This window comes from Eumetopias jubatus, unplaced genomic scaffold (assembly GCF_037043125.1).
Source record: "Eumetopias jubatus isolate StellerSeaLion01/CBP00866 unplaced genomic scaffold, mEumJub1_p1.0 scaffold_15, whole genome shotgun sequence".
Classification (NCBI taxonomy): domain Eukaryota; kingdom Metazoa; phylum Chordata; class Mammalia; order Carnivora; family Otariidae; genus Eumetopias; species Eumetopias jubatus.
Window position 1 is genome coordinate 6331738 of NW_028274821.1, and position 24005 is coordinate 6355742.

At 38.2% G+C, this 24005-nt stretch overlaps 1 protein-coding gene across 2 annotated transcripts in view; it reads left to right on the forward strand.

Annotated features, from left to right (window-relative positions):
- The window catches only part of PLGRKT (plasminogen receptor with a C-terminal lysine), a 61660-nt gene extending 38557 nt beyond the window's left edge, over positions 1 to 23103 (forward strand). For both annotated transcript variants that reach the window (XM_028117400.2, XM_088018967.1), the window contains 3 exons: positions 17966 to 18096; positions 18873 to 18982; positions 22800 to 23103. In XM_028117400.2, the coding sequence (XP_027973201.1) occupies positions 17966 to 18096; positions 18873 to 18982; positions 22800 to 22921 (363 nt within the window). In that variant the 3' untranslated portion in view covers positions 22922 to 23103. The remainder of the gene's footprint in view (positions 1 to 17965; positions 18097 to 18872; positions 18983 to 22799) is intronic.
- The last annotated feature ends 902 nt before the right edge of the window (positions 23104 to 24005 follow it).

The window sequence follows — 24005 nt, forward strand, 5'->3', positions numbered from 1 at the left end:
CACAGTGAAGGAAACTATCAACTAAATGAAAAGGAAACCTACGGAATGGGAGAAGATATTAGCAAATGATATATCCAAAGAAGGGTTGATATCAAAAATATATAAAGAATATATACAACTCAATAACAAAAGAACAACCAACTCAATTGAAAATGGGTGGAAGACCTAATAGACATTTTTCCAAAGAAGACATACAGATGGCAAATGGGCACATGAAAAGATGTTCAACATCACTCATCATCAGGGAAATGCATATCAAAACCACAATGAGGTATCACCTCACACCTGTTAGAATGGCTAGTATCAAAAAGACAAGAAATAGTAAGTGTTGGTGAGGATGTGGAGAAAAAAGAGCCCTTGTACACTGTTGGTGGGAATGTAAATTGGTAAGCCACTATGGAAAACAGTATGGAGGTGCCTCAAAAAATTAAAAATAGAAATACCATATGATTCAACAATTTTACTTCTGGGTATTTATCCAAAGAAAATGAAAACTGTAATTCAAAAAGATATATGCATCCCTATGTTCACTGTGGCATTACTTAGAACAGCTAATATATGAAAGCAACTTAAGTGTCCACTGATAGACGAATGGATAAAGAAGAGGTGGTGTATATATATATATATATATATATAATGCTATATATAATATAATATATAATGCTATATTATATATATAATATATAGGATAGTGTATATATATATGTGTGTGTGTATATATATATATACGTGTGTGTGTATATATATATATACGTGTGTGTGTGTATATATATATATATATATATATATGATGGAATATTACTCAGCCATAAAAAGGAATGAGATCTTGCCATTTGCAACAATATAGATGGACCTAGAGAGTATTAGGCTAAGTGAAATAAGTCAGAGAAAGACAAATATCATGATTTCACTTATATGTGTAATCTAAAAAAATCAAACAAAACAAGGTAGAAACAGACTCATAGATACAGAGAACAAACTGATGATTGCTGAAGGGGAAAGGGGTGTTGGCATGAGTGAAAAAGGTAAAGGGGATTAAGAGATACAAACTTCAGTTATTAAATAAGAAGTCATATGGATGTAATGTACAGCATAGGATATCTAGTCAATAAAACTGTAACAACTTTGTGTAGTGAAAGATGGTAACTAGAGCTATTGAGGTGATCATTTTGTAATGTATAAGAGCATGGAATCACTATATATTGCATACCTGAAATAATATAATATTATATGTCAATTATAAATAAACAACAAAAATGATGAAAGAGCTCATAAACAAAAAATTGTAAGATATATGTAGAAGGAAGAAAATATTACCATAGTGCTATGGCTCTGACATAATCATGCTTAACATTTTCCCCAGTCATTTTTTTTGTGCTACATTTTAAGTTTATCTAACTGCTATCATACTCTATATAAAATTCTATATCTTCTTTTTAAATTTGACACAGTGTCTATGCATTTTCCAGTGTCGTGGATAGCCTTCACAATGTGGACAGTCATTGTTAAGGCTGCAGAATATTTCGTTATATGAATATTCCATTACCCACTTATCCACTGCCCTCTTGTTGGGTATGAAAACAAATATTTAGCTTCCCAGATAGCTCAAGTGCAGGTTCAGTCTGAAATGGGGCTTGGGGGCTTTGTTTTCTTTCTTTATAAAAATTATGTTTGAATAGTTAACATGTGCATATGATACACAATTCTGAAAGAACAAGAGAATATATAGTGAAAACTTCCTTCCACCCCTGTCCCCAGCCATCTAGTTTCCCTCCTCAGATGCAATCACTGTTACTAGTTTCTCAAAAAGTTTTCACAGACAGTCCATACAGAGGCAGGTGTATATGAATATGAACACGTGTGTGTGTGCATGTGCGTGCACACGTGCGTGCATGTGTGCACACAGTGGTAGCATATTATATATTCTTCTACACCTTCCTTTTTAAAGCTGAATAATATTCCAGTGTGTGTTTGTGTGTGTGTGTGTGTGTGTGTGTGTGTGTGTGTGTGTGTGTATGCCACATTTTTTTATTCATTCAATTGTCAATGGACATTTGAGTTGCTCCCACCTTTTGGCTACTGTAAATAATGCTGCTGTGAATAGGGGTGTACAAATATTTATCCTAGTCCCTGCTTTCATTGCTTTTGGGAATATAACCAGAAGTGGAATTGCTGGATCATATGGTAATTTTATGTTTAAATTTTTTTTGAGACATCTTCATACCATTTTCCATAGCAGCTGCACCATTTTATATTCCCAACAGCAATTCCAGTTTCTTCACATCTTTGCCTCTTGCCAACACTTGTTATTTTCTGTATGTTTTTTTAAATGATAGCCATCCTATCCTAATGGGTATGAAGTAGTGACTTTCATTTTTAATGTATAAAATCTGTTCATCTCTTCCTTCGTGTTTCCTCCTTTCCTTGTAAAGGTCTTTGCTTCTCTAAGGTTATACAAGCAATCTCCAAACTTTACTTATGATATAGTTATCATTTCATTTGGTACATTTAAAGCTTTGATTCACCTGGAATTCATTTTCTATTTGATCTGACACAGGGAGTGCTATCTTCTTCCAAACTGAGAATTAACGATGCCAGTATCTTTCATGAAAGCTCACGCCTTTCCCTTTCCAACACACTGTCTTTTCTGTGGCCTTTTTTCCCCCCGCCCACTGTGAGCTGATACTAAGCCAGTACTGTTTTAATACTTCCCATCTTAGCTTATCAGTACTATCAAATTAGGCTTTAGTCTTCAAAAAAAGAAGTCAGTGTGAATAAACAGCCAAAACAAAAAATGTACCTCTTCCTCATTAAGCAAAAACATTCAGGAGGATTATAGAAGAAAATTTTATGGCATAAAACTCTACATTTATGCTTATGTTTCCCAATTTGACCTCTCCTTATCTGTGGCTATTCAGTTTGGGTTTTTATTTAGCATTATATTGCAGGAGGAATGAGTGTCACTGCAGGGATTAAGCAGCAGCAAATCTAAGATTTATTGGTTATGACTGGGTCAGGCTCACCTTTCTATAGAACTCTTAGACCCACACACATCAGAAAAGGACAGATGTAAAAATAACAATTTTTCCCTTTCAGGAATTAATGGTTATTTTCTTTTTTCTTTAAATTTTATTTTATTATGTTAATCACCATTCATTACATCATTAGTTTTTGATGTAGTGTTCCATGATTCATTTTTTGCATATAACACCCAGTGCTCCATGCAATACGTGCCCTCCTTAATACCCATCTTTCTTATAATAATGAGATGGTATTTTATTTTTAAAATCACATATGAACATGAGTATTGGTATTATTATTTCCCAGAAATGAATAACCAGGTAATGAATTCTTTCCACAACCTACTTTTGTCTTTATGTTGAAATCAGGTTTAAATAAGAAACTTCTAATTTAAAGGTTTGCCTAAAATTCATTAGACTTGGAGATGACCTGCCCCATGAATTCTTCCTATTAGTAATCATTATATCACTAGATTAGCTTTCTGATATTAATTGGATTCTGATTTTAGCCTCTGTACAAATACATTTTCTTCTAAATAAAAGAATCTCCAGATGTAACAACCATACAAGCTGAGCTCCCCAATTCGTTGCAAAAACAGTGACAGGCTGATAGTTCAGCAATGTTTTAAAGGAAGGCAAATCACTTCAACTCACCCTCTTGACCAAAAATTTGCTGTGGTGTAGATTGCACCTCTTTAGGGTAAGTAAGCATCTCATACCCAGGGAGGGTGATATTAGTATTAGTAATAAGAAAACTTGGAGAGAATAAAGAACCATTAAGAAAGAAAAAAAACAATATTCTCCCCACCTCTTGCAACTGCAAGGAAAATTTGGTATGTTTTAGTATGAGAATAGAAAATGTATGGAATATGAAGCTTAAAAGTAATGATTTATAAAGAGGAACATATACAGTGCTAAACAGTCTTTCCTCCCCTCTTTAATAAATGTAAAGATGAAATGTTTTATTATAAAATTATAAAGTCTTTGCATCTGAATAGAATTATTCCTTACCAAGTAGTTCAGATGTTTTTTAACAATTACTGAGAGTGGAACACAAAAGACCTTTTTATTTTATTTTATTTTATTATTATGCTCAATTAGCCAACATAGAGTACATCATTAGTTTTTGATGTAGTGTTCAGTGATTCATTAGTTGCGTATAACATCCAGTTCTCATCGCCATATGTGCCCTCCTTAATACCCATCACCTGGTTACCCCATTCCCCCACCCCTCTCCCTTCTGTAACCCTCAGTTTGTTTCCCAGAATCCAGAGTCTCTCACGGTTTGTCTCCCTCTCTGATTTCCTCCCATTCAGTTTTCCCTCCCTTCCCCTGTGGTCCTCTGCACTGTTCCTATGTTCCACATATGAGTGAAACCATATGATACTTGTCTTTCTCTGCTTGACTTATTTCACTTAGCATAATCCCCTTCAGTTCCATCCATGTCGATGCAAATGGGGGGTATTCATCCTTTCTGATGGCTGAGTAACAGTCCATTGTATATATGAACCACATCTTCTTTATCCATTCATCTGCTGAAGGGCATCTTGGCTCCTTCCACAGTTTTGCTATTGTGGACATTGCCACTATGAACACTGGGGTGCATGTGGCCCTTTTCACTACATCTGTATCTTTGGGGTAAATACCTAGTAGTGCAATACCTGGGTCATAGGGTAGCTCTATTTTTAACATCTTGAGGAACTTGCATACTGTTTTCCAGAGTGGCTGTACCAGCTTGCGTTCCCACCAACAGTTTAAGAGGGTTCCCCTTTCTCCATATCCTCGCCAACATTTGTCGTTTCCTGTCTTGTTAATTTTTGCCATTCTAACTGGCATAAGGCGATATCTCATTGTGGTTTTAATTTGTATTTCCCTGATGGCTAGTGATGTGAACATTTTTTTCATGTGTCTGTTAGCCATCACAAAAGACCTTTTTAAAGATGCAGGAATAATTACATAGTCAGGCAACTATATCACCACACATCTTCCTTGTTTTTAATGATGATTAAAAATAAACACATGCTGTTACTTACCTATCATGACTGATGGTGAAAGGGTACCATGTCCCATTTCTGTTTTTTCAAACACCTTTGTTGAGGTGTGACATATATAGTATAAAATCCACCCATTGTAAGGATGCAGTTCAATGATTTTTAGTACATTTTATAGTGTTATACAACCATCACCATAATCCAGTTTGAGAACATTTCCATCATCTCCAAAAATTCCCTTGTGCTCATATAGTAAGTCTTTGATCCCAATACCAGACCCAGAAAATCACTAATCTACTTTCTGTCTCTCTACAGATTTGCTTTTTCTGGACCTTTCACATAAATGGAATTATACAATACATGGTCTTTTGTGTCCAGCCTCTTTCAGTAAGCATAATATTCTTGAGGTTCATCCATTTTGCTGTATATTTCCTCCTCCAAGGAAATTTCAGAATCAGCTTGTCAAAAAAAAAATGTTTTAAAAATTTCTGCCAACCAGGTGGGAAGGCCTTTGCTCAACATAGCTTTTAATCACCCTTATTTGTTTCTTGCTCTGGATTCCTCCATCTTCTGAAGCATTTTGGAAGACTTATTTTAGATTTAGAACATTTCTGAATGTAATAAAACCATATGAAAGTACAAAAGTACTTTTTATTGGATAAAAACCCTCAGTTTTAGGATTTCCCCTAAGTTATCAAAATATAGGATTAGAAGCACAACTCATTGAGAAGATAGAAGGGAAACTAATTGTATTTGGTGGGGGGTTAGTTTTGTCTTTTTGTTTTATTTTGTTTTACTTCTCTTTTGCTTTGGCTCAATTCCTGAAAATAAGTACTTCACAAATTTTCTGGCTATTATTATAAGAGGTGTAAACAATATTACTCCCCTTTTTATTTTGACTATAATGGCATCTGATTAGACCAAAGTCATCTATTTGACAACCTCTTATCTGGAACATGATGAAGAAGCAAGAAGAAATACTAGATGGGACTCCAGCCCTCTCTTCCCAGCCCTGTGACCACAGAAGTCAGAACATATCTAGGCTTCAGTTTTCTCATCTGTAAAATGGGCACAGTAACAGTACAAAGACAAAAGAAGCAAATAATTATAACAAGGCCATGTTCTAAAATGCATGCAACACACCCACAGGAAACCCCTGACTTTCAGGTCTTCATTAGGATGTATTAGGAATGTATGTATTTTTATTTTATACACAGTTCTAACAAGCTTTGCTCCCTTACTGTCCCTAAGACAATTAAAGGCAACAGATCATTGAGGCAGAACGAAAGGAAGACACAGAGTAGAGAGGGAATCCAGGAGAGACTGGTGCTTAGAAGAGGATTTGCTACTAAGAATGAGAAGTAACTACTTGATATAGGAGGAGACAGAAGGTAGACACAGAGGCCCAGGGCTACTCAGCGGACTCTGGCAGCACTCCTGCATTACAGCACAGGAGAACTAATGATGACTCTGTGTCTTTACAAAAGGAAGTCTCCTAATGTTCAAACCACCTCCAAACCTTCCTGGAAAAGGATATATAACCACTAACTGACTAAATTTATATATAAATAAGCCATCAAACAACTTTGGTTTGCTATATTCTATTATGAAGGCAACAGCAATATTACACTGTAGACCAGAGTAAAAGCAGTATATAGCTTTTAGACAAACATCTATTAAAATGGTTAGAAATGTTTTGCAAATTTTCTTGCTTAAAGGAGTGTATTTTAGTCCTCTGGATAATGCTTTTAAATATGAACAGCTGATTCCCTGATATTGCTCGAAATGTAGCATTTCTGTATTTCTTTTTGTTTTTATTTTTTGGCCTTTTTTTTTTTTTTAGTTTACTAATTATATTTTTGTCATACACTGGCAACCTCTTTAACATCTAGAAAGACTAGATGTTGAAAATTAGGACTCATTTGTCCAGTATATACACTATATACATACACAGCTAAGTAAAACCAAATGCAGGAACATAAAGGACAATGGTTTATCTTCCCTCACTATAAACACACTGGCAGAGCTCTCTGCACTTCCTTCTCCTCCCTCCTCCTTTGAACCAGTGCACAAACACAATGTGTACTATTCAAAGAGGTGGTTTGGCCATTCCCCCCAAATTAAACAGCATTTCATATTAATGTTAAAAGGATATTTACAAGAATGTCTTTTTACTATCTCTATTTTTAACATGTAGCAGGCACTTCAGAACATCTAGAAAGACTAGATATTTCAAAAAAGTTCTTAGCATTGTCAACTATATATACAGTAGTTGAGGAATAAAACGCACACACAAAACAATGGTTATAATATGAAAATGTCTTCTAAATATGACCAGTCTGGCACAGAACCTTCTTTTCTTCCTCCTCAAGGTCGTCTCCTTCCTCTTACCCACTGAACAAACGTGGACGTGTGTCGCTCCTGATGTCGCTTCTAGAAGTGGTCTAACAATTCGATTTCCAAAGTCATTTCCAAAAGACATTACTTTTCTATGATTTTTTAAAAAAACAAATAGGCATTTACAAGACGTGTGATTTTTCTAACTCTACTTTATCATATGTCGGCAACCTCTTTACATCTAGAAGGCCTAGATGTGGCAAAAGTTTTCTTTTAAAAGGTTGGGGGGAAAGTTGAGAGCAGCTTTTTCATATTATATACACAGGCCTTCTAAAAACGGCCAGTAAATCTTCCCAAAGGGTGGTCTTCCTATTGGCCAAATGCGGTACGTAATTCTCCCATTTCCATCCTCCAACGTCAACGCCTGGTAGAACGAAGACCAACCGCCTACGGCCCGTTAACCGCTCCACCCGTCGTCGACAGGGGCTTCGCTCACTTTCCGGGCCCGTTTGGGCCTCTGTCCACTGTTCTCCGTAGAAGGTGAGGTTTCGTCTAATGGGGACGGACAGGTCATCCCAGAGCCCAGATCTGTGGGGCTCCAAGGCCCAAGGGTGGTCGAGCTTGCGTCCACGCAGATCCGCCTTCTCAGGCCCTCGGAGGCCCCAACGGCCGTCCGCGGCATTCGAGTGGCCGCCGTTCTTCTTGCCCCGCCACACCCGACGTCCAAAGGTGCCGCGTGCCCGCTGGCTGAGCGGGGGCTGCGCGCAGGGCCCGCAGAGTTGGGGCAGGGGAGTGGGCAGCCGGCGAGGTCTGGGCTCCGAGAGGCCGCCGCCATCGGCGCCATGGTGGGGGTGGGAGTGGGGGTGGGGAGAGCTCGCGCCTGCTTCATAGTCCGCGCCTGGCCGGTGGACGGCTGCGGCGAGGGCGCTGGGTCTCTGCGGGTCAGAGCCCGTGACCTGTCCCCGGGCCCCGCAGTGCACCCGCCGGCCTGAGGCCGGGGGGCCTGCAGGGCCCCGAGACAGACGGCCGCGCTGCGCTTCTCACCTCGCTCTCTGCCGGAACTCTTTTTGGCCTGTTCTTATCAACTGACAAAAATTAAGATGCTAGGCTAATCTTTGGAAGATTGCAACTCCATTTGTAACCAGCTATTACAACATTTAACGTTCATTCTATAAAGAAGTTATTGATTATTATTGGGTAAGTTACATGTGCAATAAAGTAAACATCTTATGAATTAAATAGGTTATGTAAAACATTTTTCGATTCCTAAATGAATAGCATGACCTATTATCTGAAAATAAATATTAGGGAAGATGGGTTTTATTGAGAACATTGGATTAACAGTCCAGAGAAGGAGCTCTAGCCTTGCCAAGCACTCATTCTACAAATTTGCATGTGACTTCTAAACTTTTGGAGCAACAGTGTCTTTATATAAGAGGGAAAAGAAAACCCAGTACATACAGAACTACACGTACTGGCGAGTTACCTCATCATTCTTACCATCAGTTTCTTCTTCTGGAAAAACGGGGATGTTAGTAACATCTGCCAAACAGACTGTTATAGGAAGTGAATGACTCAACAGCCATTAGCTTTTAGGAATAATATGTTCATTTCTGTGGAGATTTTATCTTTTCCCCCTGAAACACATTTTTACTTCCCTAGGCTTCAAGAGTTACAGAAATGCATTTCTGATTGATACCATGTAAAGCTGCTTCTGCTCTTCCCATACAAACATGCTTTCTTCCAACCACCCCAAGCATGTTAAAAAAATAAATAAAAGAAAGAAAGAAAAGATTCTCAGTATACATAATTTCTTTTTAGTCTCCTAAGAAAATAAACCCATGAGGTAGGTACTGTTACTGTGCCCATTTTACAGATGAGAAAACTGAAGCCTAGATATGTTCTGACTTCTGTGGTCACAGGGCTGGGAAGAGAGGGCTGGAGTCCCATCTAGAAAACTGCAGGAGGGCAGGCCGAGCAGAGCTGGGAAGGGTTGCGGCGGAAAATAAGGTTGTCTGAGGGCACAGACCTGGTCTGTGCAAAAAGAGAAGCATTAGAAGTTTTGAGCAGGGCAGCAACAGGAGCAGAATTGATATTTTTAAAAAAATCAATCTTAAAATTTTATATCTATTTTCTAGGCAAATAATAGCAACTAATTTTTATTGAACCCTTATTAAAGCTCTGCTCTGGACCTCTGCAAGTATTTGCTCATTTAATCCTTACAACAACTCTTTAAAAGTTAGGCACTGTCATTTGTTCCATTTTACAGATGAGAAAACTGAGGCACAGAAAGATGCAAGAACTCACCAAAATCCAGACAGCTTGCAAGTGATGGAACTAGGCTTCACATGCAGGCAGTCTGCCCCAGAGTGTGCAGCAGTAACCTCTGGACCACAGTGCTTTTGTTAATAAGACTTATACCACAGGCTAGACATATAAGGCTAGCATGGCCAAGGTCTGAGGTGATAAGGACTTGGATTCCAGGGGAGGTGACAAGAATGGAGAAAAGGGGAGATTTCAAAAGAAAAGTTGTAATTTCTGAATTAGATACCTGGGATTAAGAAGAGGGGTAAGCTGAAAATGAAGCCAAAGTTTTCATTCCCCTGGGAGGAATACAAGGAGCTGGCAGAGGAGCTGGTCAGGAGGAAACAATGACTGGAGTGTAGGGAGTGGTGAATTCAGGACAGTGCCAGGAAAGCTAGGTAGATGGCTGCAGCCGGCAGCACTGCTCAGTGAGTAGACGGGGCTCCAGAAAGAGATGTGGGGGCCTTTAGCAAAGAGGATTTTAAAGTCAGGAAAACAGGTAAACTCTCCAAGAAAGAGAGAGTGAAGAAAGTGAAAGAATAAGGCTCTAAGTCTAAGTATCCACCAGGGACAGGAGATAAGAGGGAAAAGCAAGACAAAGGGGCTAACACACACCAATAGCTGTGGTGCACCAGTCCCTTGCAATATGCCACATTATTTATAAAAACACCCTGTAAGATAGCTACGTTGCTCCTAAAGATAGAGAAATTGGAGTCAAGACATTTAGGGGTCTTATCCACAATCACATAGCAAGTAAGTGACATAACTAGAATTTGAACCTAGTCCATGCAACCGCAAAGTCTGTCTCCTTCCATAAGCAAAAATGTGTTGGAAAGGTGAACATGGTTGGGACAGGGGAGGGCTGGTGGCTGGAGTCAAGGAGAAGACTGCCAGGACATGAAGCCCAAAAGGTAAACCAGAATAGAATTTTTAAAGGCCAAGTCATGTCTAGGAATTAAAGAACCAGTGAAAGTTTTTCAGCAGGAAAGTAATATAAGAATCCTTTTTAAGACAGGAATATAAGTATAAATAAAGATAAAGAGAGAAGTATTAAAAAATAGATGGGATGGGGAAGAAACTAGGAACAGAGAACACTGTTGGCGGTAATACTGTGCTTTTGTTGGTGGACAATGATGGTCTGGGCTGGAGCTAGACCAAAGACAGCCGAGAAGAAAGAGACTGGATTCAAGAGATACGCAGAGACATTTTGGTTAAGACCGGCCTATCAGTGTCCCAGGGGAGGTGCCCAGAAGGCAGCTGGAAATAGTATCTACCACTAAAAAGAGTTCTAGAGAGATTTAGAATTCAGAAGTCATCTGCAAGCGGTGATAGTCGGAAACTACAAGGTGATGATATCACGAGGAGCTGGAAGACCAAGAGGAGATGGCTAAGCAGGAAATTCTGGGGGAATGTAAACAGAGGATCTGAAGGCCTTTTCTTGAAAAGGCTCCAGCGCCCATCTGTTTTTAGGAGTCACCCTTTTCCTTTGTATCCCTTTGTATCCCTTTGTATCCCTTTGTATCCCTTTCTGTAAGAAGGGGAGCAGGTCTGGACCTTTCAGAACTTCCATTCTGCCCTCTTCCTGAGCACAGACACTATTTTCCTTATAAAGCCATTGGCTGGGGGGCGGCTCCTGGGTGGCTCAGCCCGGTAAGCATCTGCCTTCCGCTCAGGTCATGGTCTCGGGTCCTGGGATGGAGCCCTGTGTTGTCTTGTCCGGTCCCTGCTCAGCGGGGAATCTGCTTCTCCCTCTCTTTCTGCCCCTCCCCACTGCTCGTGCTCGAGTGCATGCACGTGTCCTCTCTTTCTCAAATAAAATTAAAAAAAAAAAAAAAAAGCCATGGGCTGGCCTTGTTCTCTCTCAGGGCTCTTGGCCTGGAGCCCCAAACCCATGCCTGTGCCACAGGATATGGGAGGCCACATCTCTCAAGAAATGTTTAGACAGTCAAGTCTGCAGACCATGGTCATTATTTGGAAGTGGTGGTGCCTCCCAGTTCTCTGACGAATTAGATATAGCATTGAGAAGGAGGTCTTCTAAGGACCTTGGGAGGCTCACATTCAGAGAGTGGTGAACACTGAAATCACTAAGGGAAGGGAGGCATGAAATGCTGGTGAGAAATTGGAGGCAGTGGGTTGTTGAGGTTTTTTTCAAAGAGATTTAAGCAGAATAATTTCGGTGAGTCTGCACCCCAGGTCAATTTAGAGCTCTTTATTCAGTCTTTCTAAAATTCTGTCATTAATTAATATGGAACGCTAATGGCTTTTCAGATGGTAATCACATACCTTGTCCATTCACCTCGATTTTCTACACTGACTTGATTATTCCAAGTATACTTACAATAGACTGCAAATTTGGACTTTGGGACAGGCAGGTCTGGGTAAGAATCCCAGGTCTGCTATTCAGTAAGCAAAGCCACAGGGAAAATCACTCAAACTTAATAATCAGTTTCCTTAACTGTAAACTGAGATAATACCTTCTGTGGCAGTTAATGCTGGTTGGATCGTTTAACTTCTGTTCCATTCCAACTCCCTTATAGAGTGCCTACCAATACAACAGAGGCTGGAAAGCCAAAGGCAAATTTCTCAGACTTCCATGCAGCTGGGCTTCACATCTGACCAGAGTCAATACATTTTGGAATCCACAGCTTAACATAAAGGGTTTTTGCCAAACTGGCATTTGTATTTTTTACTTAGGGTGACCTTACTATTTACAAACATCTGGGAGTAAAAATGGATTTAATTGTGTTAAATCTTTATAGGAAGATGTGTAACAAGATGCTGTACAAGCAAACCTTTTAAGCTTCTAAATACTACTATAACTTTGTTTATGTTCAATTATTTTCATAAGTCATTCATAAAAAAATAGTGCCCTTTTTTAAAGTTCAAACTTATTACTCATTTCCCCTTCTGGATTAAATGTTGAGCATTTAAAATATCTGTAGAGCAATTTAAGGACAAATCTACTTGTCAGAGCTTTCATTACAGTTGCTTTATTTTAACAATCTTAGTTTGTTTTCTGTTCATCTGAAATTCTGATTTTGCTTTTAGTTTAGAGGGTATCAATAATGTTTCTGTTAATTTAACAAACGCAAAGACAAATACAAAATATTTTCATTTCTGGTAAAAATAAACCTCTTTTGTGGCAGCACACATAGAATACTTTTTGGCATTGCCCAATTAAGCAAATAAAAATAGAACTTTTCTGTTACTTGGGAATACATTATGCATAAGTTAAGAGACCACTGGAAACTAAAAACACAGAAATAATTGAATTTTTTTGAGAATGGCCTAATTATTTCTCAAAATAGAAAAGGCTTCAATATAAAAAAATGCAATGAAGATAATTTATAGGACACTGTCATTGCCTTCTCTGTGCTCTGAAAATGTTTTATGTGTCCAAGTAAAATTTAATCATTGTATTATTAATATAAAATGCAAGGAAAACTTGCATTAAGTGGTCTGTGGACCTTTATGTAACTGTCCCTTCTGAAACTCAAGAGATCGACAAATTACTGAGATCAGTAATTCTGTGGCTGTTCTTAATATTTTTTAAACAAAAAAACTGAAGAATTAAAATAAGAAAGAGCAAAGTTTTTTTTTAAGATTTTATTTATTTATTTATTTGAGAGAGAGAGAATGAGAGATAGAGAGCACGAGAGGGAAGAGGGTCAGAGGGAGAAGCAGACTCCCCGCCGAGCAGGGAGCCAGATGCGGGACTCGACCCTGGGACTCCAGGATCATGACCTGAGCTGAAGGCAGTCGCTTAACCAACTGAGCCACCCAGGCGCCCGCAGATATAACAGTTTTATGCAGATGGTCAGAATGTGGTTTCTCCTACTATATACAATTATTTCTAATAAGCTAGCTCCCTTTTATTATGTTCTATTTAAAATTAACTATGGTTCTATAATTGTTAAAGTAGTATCAGATAGACCTGTAAGGTCACTAGTCTGAAGTCAGAATCTGAAACATTCTAATTTCAAATTGTTCTGTAAAGCAAAACCAAAAAATAACAGAGACAAAAAAATTAGTATTATGAAAAGATCTAAAATTCTTTTAAAATAGAAATGGGCAGAAGACATGAACAGACATTTTTCCAAAGAAGACATACAAATGGCCAACAGACACATGAAAAAATGCTCAACATCACACCACATCATGGAAATAAAAATCAAAACCACAATGAGATACCACCTCACACCAGTCAGAATGGCTAAAATTAACAAGTCAGGAAATGACAGATGTTGGCGGGGATGCGGAGAAAGGGGAACCCTCCAACATTGTTGGTGGGAATGCAAGCTGGTGCAGCCACTCTGGAAAACAGTATGGAGGCTCCTCAAAAAGCTGAAAATAGAGCTACCCTAAAACTCAGCAATTGCACTACTGGGTATTTATCCAAAGGATACAAACATAGTGATTCAAAGGGGCACATGCACCCCAATGTTTATAGCAGCAATGTCCACAATAGCCCAAATACGGAAAGAGCCCAAATGTCCGTCGACGAATGGATAAAGAAGATGTGGTATATACATATAATGGAATATTACTCAGCCATCAAAAAGAATGAAATCTTGCATTTGCAACCTCATGGATAGAACTAAAGGGTGTTATGCTAAGTGAAGTAAATCAATCAGAAAAAGACAATTATCATATGATCTCACTCGTATGTGGAATTTGAAAAACAAAACAGATGAACATAGGGAAAAGGAAGGAAAAATAAAACAAGATGAATCAGAGAAGGAGGCAAACCATAAGAGACTCTTAATTCAGAAACAAACTGAGGGTTGCTGGAGGGGAGGTGGGGTGGGGAGATGGGGTCACTGGGTGATGGGCATTAAGGAGGGCACTTAATGTCATGAGCACTGGGTGTTGTATGCAACTGATGAATCACTAAATTCTACCCCTGAAACTAATAATACACTATATTTTAATTGGTTTTCTAATAAATAAATAAATACATAAACAAGGAGGAAAATAAATTGACATAGATTTAGTTATTATTCCTTGGCATATGACCACAGAGTTATAATTAAACATTCTTGTAAACAAGTCTTTTAAAATTACTTTAAAAATAATTAAAATAAAATAAAATAAAGAATTTTACATTTATGATTTGGGTTAAAGACTGCTAAGGAAACTTACTGTACATGTTCTCTTTTGCTCTTATTTCTCATTAGTGTCAATATTGGGGGAAGAATGGTGAAAATGAATGTACACTTAGTTACATGATGCCTATTATTGATAAATTAACAACTGCATCAACATAATTATCCCTCTATGGCTACTGAAGAAGTTTGGTAATAAATTATTAACTAATTTGGTTCTTTTAAGATTTTATTTATTTATTTGAGATTGATAGAGAGAGAGCACGAGCAGGAGGACAGGCAGAGGGAGAGGGGAAAGCAGACTCCCTGCTAAGCAGGGAGCAGGATGCAACTTGGGGCTGCATTACAGAACCCTGGGATCATAACCTGAGCTGAAGGCAGACACTTAATCAACTGAGCCACCCAGGTGCCCCTTATTAATTTGAATTTTTAAATGTATTTACATCTAGACCTATGATTTTAAGCATAATTTTATGAAGTACAGGTTAAAAAAGCTTGAACTGATAATTAAAATTATAGCTCAATGACATCTTTCATCAGGAAATGTTTGCCCATGGAAAAGGTATGCATATTTTTTTTGTTTTTTTTAATCTAGGCTCAGAGTTTGTTGCAGATACACAATCCTGCTGATTTTCACAATTTATCTATGATATATGGAGATATGTGCCTCTGTTCTTCTCAGAAGAGACCCAGAATATAAGATTTGTTCATAACCATTTTTAAAAATAAATTTTAGAACACTTTTAGATTTACAGAAAATGAGGACAGAGTTCTTGAATACCCTACCCTTTGTATACTCTACAGTTAATAGCTTACATTACTATGGCACAGTTGTCACAACTAAGAAATTAACATTGGTATTTCACTTTTAAATAAATTCCATATTCAAATTTCACTAGTTTTTCCTTGATGTCCTTTTTCTGTGCCAGAATCCCATCTTGGATGCCCCATTACTGTAGACAATGAGGTTCACTGTGTGCTGTGAAGTTTAAAGGGCTTTGACAAATGCAGGTATCACGTATCCACCATGACAGTACCATACAGATGAGTTCCACCACCTTAAAAAGCACTCTTGTCCCCAATCTTTTGGGAGTTCCAAGAGGATCAGTTTTCAGACTGATATTTCAGCTTGATCTTTGGTGGGAAAAACCTAGGCTATGAGTTTTTTCAGGCAGTGGTTCTCAATCCTAGCTGTACACTGGAATTACGTGGCAACCTTTAAAAAATACTAATGACTGGTCCTAACTCCAGATCCTGGTTTCATTGGTCCCTCCTGATTTTATTGGTCTGACATGTGGGCCGGGACATTGAGATTTTGAAAAGCTCCCTAGATGCTCACAATGTGCAGTTAAGATTCAGAACCGCTGATCTTGCATTCATCTGTGTCATGACTGGATTCAGCTGCCTTTTGATAACAACACAAATGATTAATTCATGCATTCTACACCACTTCGGAGGGATACTATGAACTATCATGTAAGTTTTTTAAATAAGTAATATAGCAAGGATGAATTTCACATGCTAAATAATCATGTATGCAAAAACACTATTTACTCTCTAACTGAACCCAAAATGAACTTCAATTTCTACTGCTGAGGGCAAATTTAATTTTGACAAGTCAAAGGGACTCAGTTACTTCACCTTAAAACTTACTTCACCTTAAAACTCACTTCTTAAAATTCAGCTTGGCCCTCTCCCCTTCTCTGTCCATTTTTTTCCCTGCCCCATCTCGGTTTGAGTCCAAGTGAGCTTGAGTGGCATGGTCACGGGGAAGGCACATCTGGTTGGAGGAGGCTTCTGTAGTTATTTTCTGTTTGATCAACCTGGGCAGTGCTGGGTGATCTGTTCTGGGTGTTCCACCATGTTTCAGGTTGGTTTGGCCATCACCTCTGCACTCTAGGGTACTGCTAATCCTCTGACATCCAGCCACTTTCCCTGCCCAGCACTTGTTTTATGGCCTCTACCTAAGTGTCTATTAAAGGGTCCCCAGTCTCTAGATTTTGGTGACTACCTGGTAAGCCACCTGCTTTCAGTTCTCAGCTACCAACTGTGCCCCTCTTCAGGTTGATAATGCAAACCTTGCAAACATTCTCCATACCCCTTGGCAGCTGAGGGAGATTAGGTGGCCTCTTTCAGGTCTGCTCTAAGCTTAGATCTGCCCTGAAACCATTTCTGCTCTACTTTAGTTGCCCCTTCCCAGAATTCTTGACAGAATATAGGTCTACAAGTGCTCTCTGTCCAGGGATCCCCAAATCCCAAATCCATCACAACTCTCCAGAGTTTCAACCCTTAAGAGAGGCCAAGGAACCAAGCCCCATCTTTATATCTTAAGTCTCCTTTTTCCTCTTCCAGTTTCTTCTCACAGTATAAAGAAGGCAAGAAGAGAAAACTGAGACACATTATTACTTATTCCTCCCCACCCTATGGTCTACATCATGAATTTGATGCTTGCTCTCCTCTAGGTTCTGCTAATGATACACAGTGCCAAGATTTTAGAATTTAAAAAACGTTTCTCTCTCAAGAATCTTTCTCAAAATAATGGGTTTCTACACTGTTGCTTCTCTTGTGTGTTTTCTAAAAATCCATCCAGAAATCCAGTCTCCTTCTGTGTTCTGGGCTATACCTGCTTTCTGCTCCACTGCAGTGAAAGACACTGACTAAAGTGACAAAGCACTTGAGGCATCAAGAGAATAGTGGCAAAGAAAAATCTCCATTGATGTCTCAGAATAATACCTTCTACCATTATATCATAATATGATATGGACCTGCTACTCCACACGAATGTCAATTTGCAGTTGGATAAATTTGGAAGGCAAAACAATTTCAGTGCAAGTTGTAATAAAGGTCAGTAAGACGTACCTGCATTTAAAGGCACATAGATCTTTCCTCACATGTGACAGAATATGCTGAACATGTATTTTAGGATTGAATAAAAGCCCCAGACCACATGCATTTGAGACCTCAGGACACAGAAGAAGAATATCCCATCTATTCTGTACATATTCCAGGAAGATTTCACTGCCAAGGTGACAGGTGGGGATAGCAATCCAGAAGCACTTTAGTCGAAGTCTACTGAGATTTAAAAAAAAAAAAAAAAGACAAATCAAAGCAACTGAAGAATGAAAATCCCCTGGAAAAGCAGATTATTAACTCTGTGCTCAGAATCAAAAGATGAATAACCAGACTTTGTCATTTGTTTCATCCTCAGCTGGAAAGGCAGCTAATGATGCAGAATGAAATGAGAGAAAGACAAATGGCCTTGCAGATTGCTTGGTCTCGGGAATTCCTCAAATATTTTGGAACCTTTTTTGGCATTGCAGCCATCTCTTTAACAGCTGGGTATGTTTGCTATTTACTTTAAATTTTTCGTAAATAATTTGCTTCTTTTTGTTTTTGACATTATCATATTACTATCAAGTTGGCCAAGATAGGACTTTGGTCCAAATACTGTATATATAACCCCTTATAGCTTAGTACTTGGAAGTAACTGTAGAACCAGGGTAGAAATAGTTAATTCTACCTTTAGTTTCTCAGATTTCTTCCATCCTTGTCTCCATTATGTAAGTTAGAGAGAGGACTGACTTGACACCAAGATAGAAGAAGGCCTCTGCAAATTTATCTCCATAATCCCTAAGGGGTAGATATCAATACTTAATCTTTTTTAAATGAGTAATCTGAGCCTCAACATCAAACAAAGATGGGCAAATCACAGATTCTGCCCTTGAGAATTGCAGAATCTGGTGAGGCGTTGTGGGTAAGAAAATCCTATTTCCATAGGAGACTCAAATGAACTAAGTAACTTCTAAAATGGAGAACATTCTTCCAAAAAGCAGGTAATTTTTTTTCATTGAGTATAGAGATACGTATTTACAGGTCATTCTTTTTTTTTTTTTTAAAGGTTTTATTTATTTGACAGAGAGAGACACAGCGAGAGAGGGAACACAAGTAGAGGGAGTGGGAGAGGGAGAAGCAAAGCAGGGAGCCCGATGCGGGACTCGATCCCAGGACCCTGAGATCATGACCTGAGCCGAAGGCAGACGCTTAACGACCGAGCTACCCAGGTGCCCCTTTACAGGTCATTCTTAATATTTTTTTTCTTTTTTTTCTTGAACCAGAGCAATAAGAAGGAAGAAGCCAGCCTTCCTCTTCCCTATTATTCCATTAAGCTTCATCTTCACATACCAGTATGACTTAGGATATGGAACCCTTCTACAAAGAATGAAAGGTCAGTCTTTGATAAACTAGAATGTATTCCTGATTCATTTTCTGATTCAAGGATCCTCTTCTTACAACCCTTGATTTATGAACATTCTGACAAGACGCCTCTCCCTGAGCTTCCAATGACCAACATTTCTGCTCCCTCTCACAGCAGTATGCTGGAGTCAGCTCATACCAGCTCACAAGAACTGACTATCAAATTTTCAGGAATTTGTAAGCTGTTTATTAAATACAGTCATTATTAAACATTAAATTAGATAAACTTACAATTAAATAAATTACAAAAAATAATATTAATATTAAATTATATTAAAAACAATGGCAATAAATACTCAGAACTTATCAGTTTTTCATTATTTTACTATTATCTGTACTCTGAAGTTATGTTTATCTATTGTATCTGGGTGATAGAATGCAGATACAATATACACACACAATAAATAACAGATACAACTCCAACTTCAGTGGCATGAAGTTGGTCATGGTGGGAATAGTTATACCATGGAATCTGCACATACCACAAAAAGGCTTGAATTATTATTTTGTTGACTGTCTAAGCCAGGGTTTGGCAAATTATGGCCTGCAGGGTGGCCACATGTTTTTGAAAGTAAAGTTTTATTAAAACAGAGACATGCCCATTCATTTCTGAATTGTCTATGGATGTGTTCCCGTTACCATGACAGAGCTGAGTTACTGGAACAGAGACGTAAGGCCCCACAAACCTAAACTATTTACTGTCTGGCCCTTTTAAGAAAACCTGCCAACCCATAATCTAGATTTAAGGAAGTGATAAAGCAAATGTTAATACTGCGGATTATGCTTAAATGTTTGTTGTGTCAGTAGCCATTACATTGTGAATAGCACAAACAATTGAGGAAATATTCTCCTAACATTTAAAAACTGTTATCAGATTCAGCCAAGTTGTTTACATCATTCCCAAACAAAAAAAGTTCCAACATATGTCATTGTTTCCACTTTTGTCCTGTTTGTTAGGGTAAATGAAAATACCAACCATCATTCATGTTGGAATTATATTCCCTCATCAATTGCAACTATAGCTCAGCTATGAATATGAGAGTTCAACAAAAGTCAGGCAAAACATTCCGTGAGAATCCATTTGCTATGTGAAATTTATAATAAAGTATATTGAACATTTCATTATTTTTTATAAATTATGTGCTACATCTATTTTATATAAGTAAAATTAATAATGAACTTATGTTCATAAGTTTATAACTCATGTACATTTGTTTTTCTGGAGAGCTGGTTGTTAAATAGTCACCTCACCGTGCTGCTCTCATGAACTCTGGCTTTGAGTGCCCTAGAAAATAGCACCGCTGCCACGGAAGCCATTCCTGTACCAGGAAGACTCTCTCATGGGGCCCGTGTCCCTTCTTCTCGAGCCTTCAACCCAAAGCATATTGGAAACTGTGCTTTCCCAAGCCTTCATTTTTGCCATCCTTTCCTCTCCTGGGCTATCTGTGGGCACATCACTATCGCTAAAGCTCTGTGGGGACTGATTTGGTACAGGAAAGGAGGAAGTGCTGACTCCTCTGCAGGTATTGGGACTAGGGAGTAGAACATCTCTTTCCCAGGCCTAGGGAGATACAAGGATTATATGTTCTTAAAAATTCCCATTGAAGATGGGAATTTTCCACACAGAAACTCTGCTAAAAGGTCCCTTGGGGTCAAGCACTATCGGTATCATAGTTCAGCTATATTGTGGACTAAACAGTTTTTTGTTGGTGGTCTAGCAAGTGATTTATTGCATTATCACTATGGGAAAATGTATTTTGAGTTCTAAAACACTGATATACAAACTAAATTTTGGAGTACAATCCCATTTTAAGCTGGAAACTAACTACACAACTGATTTGCCAATGTTAAAGCCCATATCAATAACATGTTCAGTTTCATGTTACTCATCTGCTTAAGAATTCATTAGTCTGAGTTCAACTCTGTTTCATTGTTTATATGGACATTAGAATTCTCAGTGCCTCATAAAAATTAAAATTAATATGCATTCACTTGAACATATTACTAATAGAGAACAAGTTTATTTTCTAGGAACATCATGATTGTATATTTGGGAAGTAATTTTATTACAGGTCCATCAGAGTCCACAGAACATACAATTTTAGACTTTCAAGACAGGTGGGAATTTTCTGTTTAAAAAAAAATACAACTTTACAGTCTACCAGGAAACTTGCGGTATTTGAAAGTTTAGGTTATAACATTTAGCCATGTTAACTAGTGATAAACCCAAGATATACCCAATCCTTGTTTGACAGACTTTATCATTAGCCTTTCTGCAAACACATGAGAATTTGCCATACGTGAGGCACTATCACATGGAAACATTTAGTCTGTCATTAGAGGTCTGTATAATTCCATATATTTTTTAGAAGATTTTATTTATTTGAGAGAGTGAGCAAGAGAGAGCATGAGCAGGCAGAGGGAGAAGGAGAAACAGGCTCCCCACTGAGCAGGGAGCCCAACGCAGGGTTCAACCCCAGGACCCTGGGATCATGACCTGAGCCAAAGGCAGACGCTTAACCAACTGAGCCACCCAGGTGCCCCATGTCTAATTACATATAATTTATAATGATTTTTACTTACTATTTAAGACTGAGGCAAAAAAAATATGATTGCAGATGGTTGAAATGTTATAATTTGAAAATTGTAGCCTGCCCTATTCTGTCTAGAATATAAATTAATTGTGTGCTAAAAGAGAAGTACTTAAAAAGAAACATTTGCTTTCATTCCCAAGGAAAGTTTATAGAATGTCAACAGTGTATATTATAATTTTTTTAATTTTGCTAATTAGTCTTCAACTGGGCCTAAGAAATTATTAGCTGTTACTTCAAAGAGGAATTGTTTATAAAAATGCTTATACTTGGGGCGCCTGGGTGGCTGAGTCGTTAAGCGTCTGCCTTCGGCTCAGGTCATGATTCCAGGGTCCTGGGATCGAGCCCCGCATCAGGCTCCCTGCTTGGCAGGAAGCCTGCTTCTCCCTCTCCCACTCCCCCTGCTTGTGTTCCCTCTCTCGCTGTCTCTCTGTCAAATGAATAAATAAAATCTTAAAAAAAAATGCTTATACTTGTGTGTATGTATATATACAGACTAAAGAACATTTAATATTATTTTGGGTATTTACAAGTGGTTTTGGGTAAAAGATTAGCTTTCCTGAAAAAGCAGAAATTTATTAAGCTTTATTTTCTCTCATGTCACATATTAAGGGGCAATACAGCAAAGACTATATTTTGGTTTCTCCATCCCAAAACCGTCCAAACACAACTAATGCTTACCATCCAAGGAAAAAATATTACTTGGTATTCTTTCTCTTCTGCATCTTAAAATGCTGTCTTCTGTCAAGTAAAACCTATGGCATCTGATTGATCTTTCAAAGATTTATTTATATATTTACTTATTTAAGATAGGTAGAGAGAGAGAGAGAGAGAACAGAAGCAGGGAAGAGGGGCAGAGCGAGAGGGAGAAGCAGACCTGCTGAGCAGGGAGCCCGATGTGGGGCTTGATCCCAGGATGACCTGAACCAAAAGCAGAGGCTTAACCAACTAAGCCAACCAGGTGCTCCTGACTGATCTCTCTGTCTTCAGAATTCCTTTTTCCTCCCAAAGGAAAGAATGGCCTTCCTTTGGGAGATGGCTTCTCCTGAGGACAACAGGTAAAATATTTAAGTGTGAGATTTAGAGGCATGCCTCCACATAGTGTTACAGCTTGTCACTGGAATATAGTAATTTGGCCTTTTCACAAAACACTAATGACCTTTTTGTCACCTTGCATATTTCTGTACTTTATTTAAGGTGAAGCTGAGAACATACTGGAAACAGAAAAGAGTAAGTTGCAGCTGCCAAGAGGCGTGATCACTTTTGAAAACCTTGAAAAAGCCAGAAGGGAACAGAGTAAATTCTTCATAGACAAATGAAATCATGTTTACCCACCAAATCTCAAAACACATAATTACTGACTTGAATCATGGCTTTTACAAATTTTTAGATGATTGAGATTTTGATATAATGGATTTTATTTTACAATATTAAAATGCAAGATGAGTTTTGTTAAACTATTTTAAAATAAAATTTATAACATCAACACAAAATCATGGAGGTATGCTAAATAACTTTCATATTTCCTATAAATGTGTGTATTACAAATATCTAAATGTATAATTAATAAATTATATTGTTTTGAATTCCTGGAAGCAAATGTCCTACTGCTCTCATTTCTCTGTCACACACACTTTCCCCATCACATTTATCTCCCACAGATACTTCTTTTATTTGGATTTGTCAATTGTGTCCTGTCTCCACATGACAGAAAACAACTAATATTCATGACTAACATTTATATTGTACTTACTATGGCTACTGTTTGAGTGTCTTGCATATATTATTGTAATCATCCCAACAGTCCCTTGAGGCAGGCATCATTTTACGGATGTGTAAACTAAGGCACAGAGAGCTTAGATTACCTGCCCAAGATCATACATGGGCAGAACTGAGACTTGAATCTAAATGGTTTGGTTCCAGTGAATATGCTCTAAAAGGCTTTGAAAAGCTTAGGTCTTTAACACATTCTGGACATGCAAATACAGCTTTGAAAGACAAAAGGTAGAAACATTCAAACGATGACTCAGGACAGAGTTGCTGAAGAGATGAGAATGGGGGACGTTGATTAGGATGCCTACCTTTTTATCTTCTCTCCCCAGGAAACCTACACTTGTAACTGTGTTTATCCCCCTTCCCGCAGTTGTAACCCCTACATATGACACAATAATTCCAAAGACATTTCCTGATACCCACTCTGTACCAAGCACTATTGTAGACACTAGGGCTACATGAGTGAATGAGAAGACAAGGTTATTGCATCCTAGGCAGTGGAATACGTTCTAGTCAGGGGTGGGAGAACTAAGGAAAGGAACAAATAAACATGGAGATAAAGAAGACCATTTCTGACGGTCATGAATGCTTCAGTAGAAATGAAACAGGATGCTAAAAGAATGATTGGGA